Genomic DNA, 12,273 nt, shown 5'->3' on the forward strand with positions numbered 1-12,273 from the left:
GACCTCAAGTAATTCTGAAAGAAATTGTGTAGTTAATCTTTGATTCCTGCAACTTAAATAAAAATTTAATTCTCTATAAACTTTTCTTTGGTCTTCTCTCTGCTTAGAGACAACAAAATACAATTGTTTCTTCAAAGGAAGAAGTCAGCCCTAGATTAAAGTATTTGCTTTTTCTGTACTCAAGTATTATCTAAGACATGGGTTTGGTCCTGGGGTCTGCTACTAATTATCTGCTTAACATTAAACGTGTCCTTTAACCTCTTTAACCTTTAATTTTTTGAGCCTTAGTTTCTTTGGCTGAAATATTTAATTAAGACCTACCTCAAGAAATTGTACCCAGGCTAACTTAAATGAGATACTATTGATAATCTTAATGAAACATATTTCATAAATTATAAGGCACCACAAAATTATATTATAGCTAATTGATTTTAGCCATAAAATTACAGATTATGCTTGTTCTTCATTTCATTCAACATCATATTTCAGCTCTTTGTTAAGTGTGAGAAATTTCTGAAATACTGAAATACTTTCCTAGATATTGCAGCCCTGCATTGAGGTCATGAGGTTAATGCTCTGTGCTCTTTGCAGGTATTGGCCCATCTGGCAAGGGGCTATTTTTCAGTGGCTCAGGTCTACCTGATGGAGCTTGGAGAGGTGATTTGCAAGTGCATGGGGGAAGCAGATCCATCTATTCAGCTTCATGGAGCAAAGGTAATTCTCATTAAAAACCACATGCTTTCCCCCACCCCCTCCCACCTTTTATATTATATGTTCATCAGTTCCGAGGTTTCTTCAAGAAGTTCCAGGTGGGGAAGTCATGCATTCCTCTATTTTCAGCTCTGCATATAAACCCAAAGAACTGATTTAGTAAGAAATTAACAGCACTGCATATAGCTGGTGATTTTGCTCCTGGAAAGAATCCCTTTGACATGGAAGTTATATAGAAAAGAAAGAAAATCAGTTGGAAATTATTTTCTCCCTTGATTTGAGGGAATCCCCAAACTGAAGTAGTCTCTCCCCTCCATAGTTCCAATGCTCTACTCTGATACTCTATTTCCTCCATCTTCACAGCTTCTGGAAGAGCTGGGGACAGGTGTGATACAGCAGTACAAGCCAGACTCTGCCCTAGCACCCGATCAGAGGGTGCCAGTCACCTTGGTGAGTAAATGTCAGTTCCTGGGCGTCTCTTTTCTTAGTGCTTCAGTGAATGTATTTTGAGTGATAAAGCGGAGTCGACAGTATGGTTTCTTTCAGTGTCAAAAATTATGGTTTATTATCTTGGATAATGATATACTAGTTTGCAGGTTTTATTCACATTTCAGTTATTTGCAGTTCAGTATGTGGTAGGATTATATGGAACATACAGCCAGCAATGCAAACACCAATTAATTATTTCTTTTGCATAAAACCTAGTCAGGTTGCTCAGCCTGCCCAAGAGGCGGACTAGGGTGGTGGGGCGAGAGTCACAGATTGGAACCCGAAGGCCAGGGGGCGGGTCTCGGGAGCCCCACCTCATGCTCCACGCTTGCGAGCATAGTTTCTTCATTGTCAAGAGGAACGAAAATCCTTACCTCACAGGCCGTTGGGAGGCTGAATGAAATGTAGCGTCACTGACAAACAGCAGCACCCAGTGAACGTTAACCACTCACCCCCCCCACTGCCGCACCCCCTCCCGTGGTTCCTGCTAAGCTCTCGTGATCCAAGGCTGTGTGACGCCCCCACCCTGTGCCAGGCTTCCTTGGGGGAGGGACATGTGACCTCGCCACAAAAGGCTTCTACTTGGCGCCAGAAGCAAAACCGACCAACAGCTTTCTGCCTCTGCCGTCCTCCTCCTGCTTGTTCTTTTTCCTTCACAATTTCCATCATCCTTGCAGTGAATTAAGAATGCCTAGCCCCGGTCCCTCCCTTCGTCTGCTCCGAAAATTAGAATGTCAGCGTTTGCAGGGAGCTGAGTTGAGCTTTGCTGTCCAACAGACCTGGGATTGAATCCAGACTTTTCCCCTTGCTCATCAGTAACTTTGGGCAGACTCTTAACTGTTCACACTCAAATATTATTTCATCTGTAAAAATGGGATACACTTTCTGCATCATCTGTTGTTGAGTAATGATTATTCTAATCATTTAGCAGCTTAAAACAATATACATGGATTCTCTCTGGGTCAGGAATTGAGAGCAGCTCCGCCGCGTGGCTCTGGCTCGGGCCCTGTCCTGAAGCTGGCGGTCAGGATGGTGGCGTGGGGCCCCAGTCAGCAGAGCCTGACAGGCTCAGAGGACCTCCTCGCGAGGCGGCCCCTGCCATGCCTCCCACGCCGGCACTCGCTGTTGGCAGCTGGCCTCGCTTCCTCCCCCAGCGGACCTGTCCAGGCGGCTGCTTGAGCATTTTTTTGAAGTGGAAGCCGGCTTCCCCCACAGCAAGTGAATCTGAGAGAGAGAGAGATGGAGAGACGCAGGGTTTTATGGCCTAGCTTCAGAAGTGTCCCAGTGTCATTGCCACACCATCCTTCTGGTTACATAGGCCAGCCCCAGTCAGTGCGGTCGCCTCTGAAGCTCTAGGAGGCGGGTGTCCATGTGGGCCACCTTGGAGGTCGGCAGCCACCGCGCCCAAGTGCTTCCGGTTCAGGTGGGGAGGGCCCAGCCGGCTTTCCAGGAGCTAGGATTGTGGGGAGGACAGAGCTGGCACGGGGGTCCATGGCCATGCTCAGGACTCTACCCATGAGGCAGAAAGTGAGACACTGAAACCCCCAGACAGACTTGCAAACTGAAATCCCAGGGTTTTTACAAAGCTTGGGCAGGAAACTAGAGAGGTGCCCTTCAGATGTCCGCCTTGAGGGGCTTTGAAGTAGATGATTCTTCAAAGTGCTTAAGACAGAGCCTACCACTCAATTTAAGAATCCACTGCGCAGCAAGCCCGCCGCTGGGAACTTCGCACACAGCATTATGTTTGATTATCACACAGACTCTGCCGAGGAGATGTCTTTGCCCTGTTTTACTGATGAGGAACCGAAGCTTGGGTTTCATGACTCGCCCAGGGTTGCACGGAGAGGAAGCCGCAGCTGAAGGACTCAGCCCCAGCTCAGTCTGGGGCCCTGAGCTCTGCGACCGTGAAGAACCAGATTGAAGGAGCCCTAGCTGGGCACCAGCGACCTGGAGGTCGGGCCAGCTCTGCTGCCCGCCAGCGAGATGCATCATCTCTTTGTGCGTCCCTTGCCTTGTGCGAATAGGAGATAACGATACTTTGTCTAGTCGTGCTGAGGGTTAGATGAGTTGGTGTATGTGAAGGACTCAGGACAATGTCCGCACCATGAACCCTCCAGAGAATGTGAGCTGGCACCGTGGCTTGTCACTGGCATCACCTTCACCCTCCCTCTCGTTATCATCTCTGCGGTCACTTAACTCTAGCAGGCTCTGGTTTCCTAATCAATAAAATGGGGGGATTGACCCAGTAGTTTTCCAAAGCCCTTTCATCGCTGTGGAAGACCTCGTGAGAGCATTTATCAGCAGCCGCCGCTGGAGGGGAAAAAGCTCATGGCTGCGGCCACGCGTGGCGGCCGTAGGGTCGGCCTGGTCCCGCTGTGCTCTCGGGCTGCAGTCGTCACTCTGTCCTGTTGCAGGTGGTGCTGTTCTGGACCATGATGCTGAGCGGCCCTTTACCCAGAGCCCTGCAGAACTCGGAGCACCCGACTCTGCAGGCGAGCGCGTGTGACGCCCTGTCTTCCATCTTGCCCGACGCCTTCCGGAACCTGCCGGTAACCCCGACGTGCTGTCTCCCCCTTCCCGGGTGTCTCTGAGCCTCACAGCTCGCGTGGGATCCTGAGTCTTTTCGTTCTGAGCTAGTGTTCAGCACCATCTCTCAGGGGGCTGCTTATTCCACTTGAGTGCGGGGTGAGGGCAGTGGGAAAACTGCAAATCTCGAGGTCTCAGGGGAGCTCTCCTCCCCGTGCTTGGAGGGCGGCGGGGGAAGCGGGGGCAGTAGAGGCTTTGAAGTCAGAGAGATTTCAGAAAGAATTCAAACCCAGACGTTAGAAAGACCTGGGTTTAAATCCAAGCTCTCCCACTTTCTGGCTTTTTGATTATCTTCTCTAAAAGTGTATTTTATCACCTATAAAATGGGAACAATGTGCATAATAGCATGAAGTACATGAAAATACTTAGCTGGTGTATATGGTGAAGTATATGAAAATACTTAGCAACACATATGGCGTCCAAACTGTCCCTTACCTTCAGTTTTCCGTGACATTTACATCTGTTTTTACTTAAACAAATCAGCTTTCATAGTGAAGGCAGCCTTACCGAAGGAGGAGAGTAAAACGGCCCCCCTCACACAGCTGTGAAGGTCAATGACCATGGACGCCGTGTGTGCCCGCACCAAGGGGCGCCCGGTAGCAGCTGGGTCTGAGGGGAACCTTTGTCTTCTGTCCGGGTAGCCTCAGGGTCTGAGCTGCACGTGAACTCAAACACAGATGTGTCATGGTCACTTGTCAAAGACGCCGACTCACAGTCATTTCCTTCCCTCGCCCCCTCTCACTGCAGAGTGACTGGCAGATCCTGTGCATCACGGTGCTGCTCGGCCTGAACGACAGCAAGAACCGTTTGGTGAAAGCTGCGGCCTCGCGGGCGCTTGGGGTCTACGTGCTTTTTCCCTGCCTCAGACAGGTCCGAGTGAGCCCGCCGTGCTCCTTTGTGCCTCCTCCTAGTCCCTACCCATCCTGTTTTTTGGGGGTTTTTTTTTTTTTTGGTGGATATAGAGCTCTTGAGTTGGACAGTAAATTAAATTGCTTGTAATCTGATTTCCTTAATTGCTACTAAACTATGGTAATGCCTATTGTCCATTTATTATTTTTTTAAGATTTTATTTATTTTTAGAGAGAGGGGAAGGGAGGGAGAAAGAAAGGGTGAGAACATTGATGTGAAAGAGAAACATCGATCGGTTGCCTCTGTACGTGCCCCAACCAGGGACTGAACCCACAACCCAAGCAGGTGCACTGACCGGGAATTGAACTGGCGACTTTTTGCTTTGTGGGCTGACACCCAACCAACTGAGCCACGGCAGTCAGGGCTTATGTATTTATTTTGAATTAATATTTTTAATTAGTAAAAAATAATTTTTTTCAATTATTCATTAAACATACACTGGGCACGTAGGGTCCTGGGGAGTGTCCCTAGGTGCCAATGTCTGTCTAATGAATAATGGAAAAAATGAGATGTGGCATTACCATGCGATAGTAATAGTTTAGTTTAGAAGGTTGATGGAGTTTTTACTGAGAAGGAAGTAAATTTCTCCTTCGCTCTTACTTGTGACGTCGATCTCACTGAGAGCTCTGTACCTAACTAGGATGTGTTTTAGCAATGTATTCACTGTCAACATCATTGCTCAAGGTGGAAATCAGTCCAAGCACAGATTTCACAGATAGGTGCCACAGGCCAGGGGAGGAGACGTTTACAAGGGCACGTCTGTAGGCTCCTCCGGTGTGTGCGGCACGTAGCAGAACCATGGGAGGCCTGTCCCTGGGGTTTTAATGAGTGTCCAGATTGTAATACATAAAAACAGGAAATTGACTGACTGAATGAATTTTGATTTCCAAATAGAAATTTGTGGTAAAGTCTTGTCACTTTGTCTGAAAAACTGAGAATTTCCCAGGTAGCAGTGTGAATTTCTGAAGTAACTACATCATTTTGTTTTGTTTATCTTACAGGATGTCATATTCGTTGCGGACACAGCAAATGCAATATTGATGTCGCTTCAAGACAAGTCTCTGAACGTCCGAGCCAAAGCAGCCTGGTCCCTGGGCAACCTGACAGACACTCTGATTGTCAACATGTAGGTGACCCAGCTCGTTTCCCTAGGGTGACTTCTGAGGCTGAGGTCCCTGCTCTGAAAGAATTGGCAGTAACACCCCCATATTATGTCCTCAGCCTTCCTGGTTGGTTTTGTTTTCTCTTCCTTCAAGTGATGTGATTAGTAAGCTGTTCTTAATATTTATGTATAAACATAGTATGCTGATAGAAGAAATACATCCACATGATAGAAAAATGAGGAAACACAAAAGTGGAAATCCAAAACCTTTGTAATGGTTGCCTCCCTTCTTCTCTATCCCATTCGTGTGTTTGAGTAAGATACTCACAGGGTAGAAAATACCTAAGAGCACAAAGGGGAATTCAGTGCAAAGCCTTTCTCTTACTTAGTCTCCTGCTTTCCATCCCCGGAGGCAACTGTGGTCACTCGTATGCGAGTGTCCTGCTTTTTGCCGCTTAACTCTAACATGTAACACACGTAAACATTCTCCTGAATTCTACTGGCTTCTCATAAGTCATTATTTACTGTTCCACAATCATCACCATGCAATGATTATTTCATCATCTCCCTATTATTGGGCATCTATGTTGTTTTAGGCTTTTATGTGCAGTGAACACTTTTTGTGCATGAAATCTCCACTTGAGTTGTTTCTGTTGGTTATATTCCTAAATGTGGACCTACTAGGTCAAACGGTATAAACTATAGGTTTTTGGTATAAGCTGAACGATTTGTTTAGCTGTTTTCCTAAAGTTTTCATAGTTATACTGAGCGAATATATTTGTATGTATATCCATTGCAATGGGTATTACCTTTTCACGTGTTTGCCCGCCTTGGTGGAACAGGGATACACCAGACCCCAGTTTCCAGGAGGAGTTCTCTGGTCTCCTGCTCCTGAAGATGCTGCGATCAGCTATAGAAGCATCCAGGGACAAAGACAAGGTAAACCCACAACAAAACCTAGTCTTTGTCAGGTAGATGCTAAGTATATTAGAGTTTTATTCATCAGATTTATCTCTGTTCAACGGAGAGTAGGAGTGGACACAACGTATAAAGTGTATCCATATCCGTATTCGTACTTGTACAGTTTGTTTCTTACCTCCTATCTCATAAAAAACATCAGTGCCATTTGTAATACTCCTGATATGTCCATGTTTGTTTTAATATTAATCAGTTGGGGTTTTTCCCAAAAAATCTTTAAGTAGAATTGACATGTGAGAAAGATGAGCAAGCAGCCCCTGGTTTTGAATATTCCCTATCACACTAACAAGCTTACAAAGCATTACCCTGCGCTTTACGGTTGGGCAGACACAGTTCAAATCCTGGCTTGCCCTTTGGTGGTAGGTGCCCTTTGGTGCATCATTTAACTCCTCTGAAGGTCAGTTCCTTCATTTCAGCATGGGCATTGTTACACATACCTCATGAAACGCTGAGGTGCCTAACCTTAAAGCACCTCGCGCAGTACCGGCTTCATCTGGCGCAGTGGCTCTGAGAACCTGGGGGCCCTGCCTTCAACTCACTCAATCAGAGTTTGTGGGGTTAGGGTGTGGGAACTGGTTTTTAAAAAGAAGGCTCCCCAGGTGATTCTGGTATGCTACAAAGAAAAAAACTGCTTTTCTCTGGCAGAAGAGTATTGGTCTGGGTTATGAAACCAGCCGCTCCTCCAAGCTGCGCCGCAAACAAGCCATGTCCGGTTGCCCCTGGGCGTCGCCTGCCATCTCCATAACTCAAGGAGGATGGGTATCTCTGAAGTCCAGTCGAACACTAAAAATACCAGCGCAAGGAGCTCTGTAGAACCTCCCCTTTCTGCAGGCTCAGACTCGACCTTGCAGAGGTTTGAAAACGTGCATCTTCACAGGCTGCACTTCTTCATTAGCTTTCTGCTTCAAGACGTCTAGGACCTCCTGGGTTTTTTTAAAGCTGAGTTAGACTTTCTGAACCATGCCTTTGGCAAAACAGATTTCTAATGCTTTAACATTTTATTCTAGGTAAAAAGTAATGCAGTCCGGGCCCTTGGAAATTTGCTTCATTTTCTACAACCGTCTCACATAGAAAAACCCCGATTCGCTGAAATCATAGAGGAATCTATCCAGGCCCTAATTTCTGCCGTCCTGACCGAGGCTGCCATGAAGGTCCGATGGAACGCTTGTTACGCGCTGGGAAACGCATTTAAAAACCCTGCCCTTCCGCTGGGTGAGAAGGTTTTCCTCTGCTCTCTGGGGTCCAGAGTTTCCCTCCTTGGACAGCACTCACCAGTCTACGTTGTTATTAAAGATGTTCATCACAATATTATTTATCACACTATTAGAAAAAGATGGAAACGTACTGAGCATTCAAGTTTAGGGGAACAGTCTGAGATAAATCATGGCATATATATTCAATGGGGTATTTTGTTGCCATTTAAAATTGCACTTACAAAAATTTTATTGATAATCTGGGAAAGTATTTCTGATGTTAAGCAAACTAAATGAGGAAGTGACCTTGTTTCTACACTGTGATCTCAGTAGATGGGTAGAAAAAGACTGGAAGGAAATCACCCTCATTATTAACAGTGACTGCCTCTGGACGGGATGATGAGTAGGGTTATTTTCTGCTGTCATTTTCTAAGTTTTAATTGACGAGCAGGTACTGTTCTAACAAGCAGGAAAAAATAAAGGAAGAAACTGGCTTGGGGGATAGAGAGCCCTTGGTACTGAAGTGGCGTGCTTCCTAGGAGGGGCTGTCTGTCTCTGCGTAATGACGTGCCACGCACCTCGATGTATCGCCCGTGGTTAGCAGCTGCTCGGATGTACGGATCGTAGCCTCCAACTCCCATTCACTTCGGTTGCCAGTGTCTTCCTGCTATATTGGTCTCTGTGGCAGGATTTGAAACATAAGGGTGTGTTCCTGGAGTGGAAGACCCATTCCAGACCAACAGAGGATGCATCAAGTTAGGGGAGCCTGGCTCTGCTCCCCGTTACTGCCCAGTGCATCCAGGCAGACCAAAGCAGCCAGGAGCTGGTGGAGAAGTAGTGGTCTTAGGGCTTTGTCCTCTGAGGAACGAGGCAAGGGTGACTTTTCGAAGGGTGTCACTTGGCTGTCTTTGGAGGCAGCGAAGGAGCTGGAAGGGCTGGGAGAGTTGGGAAAGCTGCATTCTCCTCTGCTGCGCATCTGGAGGAGAGAGAACCCCCCAAAATGGGAAAGGGCAGTGGGATTGTTGGCTCTGATGAATGGGAAGGCAGGAAACAGGAAGGGAAAGAGGAGGGAAACCTGGGCCTCATCTTCTGAGAATTAGAAAACTGAGCCTTCAGTTAAGTTCTGTGTTCTCCAGTACTTTCTTTTATTTTGCGATAAAATGAGTGACCTGCTATGGCCAGAGCAGAGTCTGGATGCTCATCTGGGAGACAGAATACTCTTTCCAGCAGGAACAGGTCTGGGCATACAGTTGTACAGCTTGTGCGGCGCTCAGAAGCAGCCCGCTGAGAGGACAGTGGGGCTACAGTTCCGTCCAGGCTCCTCCCACCAAGCCTCACCCACTCAGGACAGTGCCCTCCCAGAGAGGAAGCCTCTTTCAAAACTACCAGAGTCCTTATCTGGGTAGCAGAGGCCCTGAGTGTGCAGCAGACTCACGATGGAAGGAAGGAGGTTTGGAAGTCAGGGCTTGGCCACTTACCTAGGATCCCACAGTCGGTCACTCACCACCCTGATGCTATAGGATTATTGTGAGGATTAAAACGTAACCTGGCCCTTGTTTCGCTTCAGATCATATAAATCTTTTGCCTTTTACTAAAACATAACCTGAGTAACTTGAGCTCTTATTTATATGTTTCCTTCCACCAGCCCCATCCCTCTCACTGTATTTATTTGTAAGCCTTCATACGTTTTAACGACCGGATTCTTTCTAGGAATAGCCCCGTGGACCTCCCAGGCCTACAATGCCCTGACGTCAGTTGTGACATCATGCAAGAACTTCAAAGTGCGCATCAGATCTGCCGCCGCCCTCTCCCTGCCCGGCCGGAGAGAGCACTATGGGCCTGTCGGCCAGTACACACAGATCTGGAACGCGCTGGTCACTGCCTTACAGAAGAGCGAGGACACCATGGACTTCCTGGAGTTCAAGTACTGTGCCAGCCTCCGGACCCAAATCTGCCAGGCGCTGATTCACCTCCTGAGCCTGTCCAGTGCCCCAGACCTGCCGTGCATCAAAGAAAGCTTGGAATTGAATGGAGACATGGTCCAGTCCTATATTCTACAGTTTTTAAAATCGGGAGCAGAGGGCGATGACAACGGAGCCCCCCATAGCCCACTGGAAAGAGACCAGATGGTCAGAACGGCCCTGGAGCACGTGAGCAGTGTCCAGGCCCCTGGGGGCGACGCAGCCAAAAGGGCTGTCATGGGCTTCTTGCAAGATACCCTGACCATTTACTTTGACTCGTTTGGGTCCTAAGTGCCCTCCTCGGTTGAGTAAATCAGTGACTGTTCCACCATACTTTTCAGGAGTCAAGCGGTAAAAGGAAAACCCAAGCCTGAGCATCAGATATGGGTGGTTTAATCTCAGGAGCAGAAGTAATCCACCCACGAGTTATTTAGAATAAATTAGCAGCTATGTAAGTTTTTCTAACAGGGCTCAGCCACTTTTGAGAGTGGTCCTGCGGCATTGGCCGTGGTCGGGCTTGTTGGGACCTCAGACCCGTGCAGCCAGGAGCCAAGGAGTTGGGTTGTGTGGGCTGAGCAGAGTGGGGGTGTGAGGGTTGTTTAGTCTCAGAAGAATTAAAAAAAAAAAAAAAGGCAGCCCTGGCCAGGTCACTCAGTGGGTTAGTGTCGTCTCAACGCCCCAAGGCGGTAGGTTCAGCCCCCTGTCAGGGCACACGCAAGAATCACCCAACAAATCCATAAATAAGCGGAGCTTCAAAAACAAGTCGATGTTCTTCCCTCTCTTTCTCTAAAAGTCAATAAATTTTTTTTCATCGTTTTAAAAAGCAGCAAAAGAATTTAGGAATTTTGCCTGTGGGAACTGTTTTTCTTTTGTAATAAACTAGTGAGAACTCGTGTACCCGTAACCTCCTGTTTTTATAAGGCTGCGTTTATGGAAAGCTGCGAGCAGTGCGGACGTCCGGCCGGTTTGCACGGGCACGGCTGCGTGGTTGCTGAAGCACCATGAGCTCCTCATGGGAGGGTGGACACCTGCTGCCCCGGGAGCCCCTCCACGCCTTCTGAAGAGAGCGGCTTATTTTCTTGTCATTTTTGTAAAAGTAGAAGTGTGGCATATAGACCTTATTTCTAGTTCTTTGGGCTTTTACTAGTGGGTTTCTTGATAAAATAATTGTGAAATGGCTTTGGATGGTATCATTTGATGAATCACTCTTATCCTTTGCTTATCTTGAATAAAAATCTACTTTTTTTCTTTTTAAACCTTTTGCTTCTGTGAAGGTTTCCAGGTTTCTGAAAACATGTTTATGTTTGTATTCAGGGAAAGACCAAGGGTAAGCATCCCTAGAAACTTCAGTACAGATTGCACGGGTGTGGAGTGTGGCTCCAGTCCTGATGGAGTATTGGGGTCTCCTCACTGCGTGGGGAGTGGGGGCGTGCGTCGGGGGCGTGCGCCTGGGCAGGAACTCCTCTCAGATGCCTGGCTGGTACGTCCTTAGTGCTGCCATTGTAGAAGGAAGTGTGCAGAGAATAAAGAAATAGAGCTACTTTGATGAGTAGCAGTAAAGAATCTGGCTCTGAGTCAGAATTCTAACTCAGAATGCCAAATTCCCAACTTTCTTTTGATATTTAAAAGAAAAAACCTGGTGGAGAGGTCACCCTGGCACAGATGGCTAATTCCTTAGGCTGGCAGCATTATGAGACGCCACTTCCCTTCAGAACTTGGGAAAGATGCCCTGGCTGCTCAGTGGATTGAGTGCCAGCCTGCGAACCAGAAGGTCCCTGGTTCGGTTCCCAGTCAAGGGCACATGCCTGGGTTGTGGGCCAGGTCCCCAGTTGGGGGCATGCGAGAGGCAACCGATCCATGTATCTCTCGCATATTGACATTTCTCTCCCTCTCTTTCTCCCTTGCTTCCCCTCGCTCTAAAAATTAATAAAATCTTAAAAAGAAAAAAATAAAACTTGAGAAAGGTGCACATTGTAACCTCTTTTGGTGGTGGTAAAGCAGGTGTCCTAAGGTTATTACAGGGCAGACAGGAACGTCCCACCAAACACCTGGGCAAGACGTCCTTGATTTTGATCCTTGTCCATGAACCCAGACCAGAGCGGAACCTCACCATCTCTCCAGCAAGAGCTAAGTGAGCTGTTGTCACTGTGGCTCACTCGGCCCTCACTTCATTAGCACGGCATAGTGACTGAGTCTAGGCTTAACCCTGGCTCTGCTGCAGTATGTGAGCATTACTTAACCTCTCTTGTGCCTTAGTCTTCTCATCAGTAAAATGGGAATAATAGTATCTACCTCCTAAGGATGTTATAACAAATTTGTAAATACATGGAAAGTTCTTAGAACA

The 12,273-nt window shown here is 47.3% G+C and overlaps 1 protein-coding gene across 1 annotated transcript in view; it reads left to right on the forward strand.

The window, feature by feature from the left end:
• Positions 1 to 11,102, forward strand: part of HEATR6 (HEAT repeat containing 6) — a 31,325-nt gene extending 20,223 nt beyond the window's left edge. Inside the window, exons 13-20 of the mRNA XM_054592986.1 lie at positions 592 to 714; positions 1,075 to 1,161; positions 3,615 to 3,749; positions 4,534 to 4,656; positions 5,697 to 5,821; positions 6,640 to 6,736; positions 7,783 to 7,987; positions 9,679 to 11,102. Coding sequence (XP_054448961.1) covers positions 592 to 714; positions 1,075 to 1,161; positions 3,615 to 3,749; positions 4,534 to 4,656; positions 5,697 to 5,821; positions 6,640 to 6,736; positions 7,783 to 7,987; positions 9,679 to 10,220 — 1,437 coding nt within the window. The 3' untranslated portion in view covers positions 10,221 to 11,102. The remainder of the gene's footprint in view (positions 1 to 591; positions 715 to 1,074; positions 1,162 to 3,614; positions 3,750 to 4,533; positions 4,657 to 5,696; positions 5,822 to 6,639; positions 6,737 to 7,782; positions 7,988 to 9,678) is intronic.
• The last annotated feature ends 1,171 nt before the right edge of the window (positions 11,103 to 12,273 follow it).

This window comes from Pteronotus mesoamericanus, unplaced genomic scaffold (genome assembly GCF_021234165.1).
Source record: "Pteronotus mesoamericanus isolate MK-2021 breed Mesoamerican mustached bat unplaced genomic scaffold, CSHL_Meso_final scaffold_408, whole genome shotgun sequence".
NCBI classification, from domain to species: domain Eukaryota; kingdom Metazoa; phylum Chordata; class Mammalia; order Chiroptera; family Mormoopidae; genus Pteronotus; species Pteronotus mesoamericanus.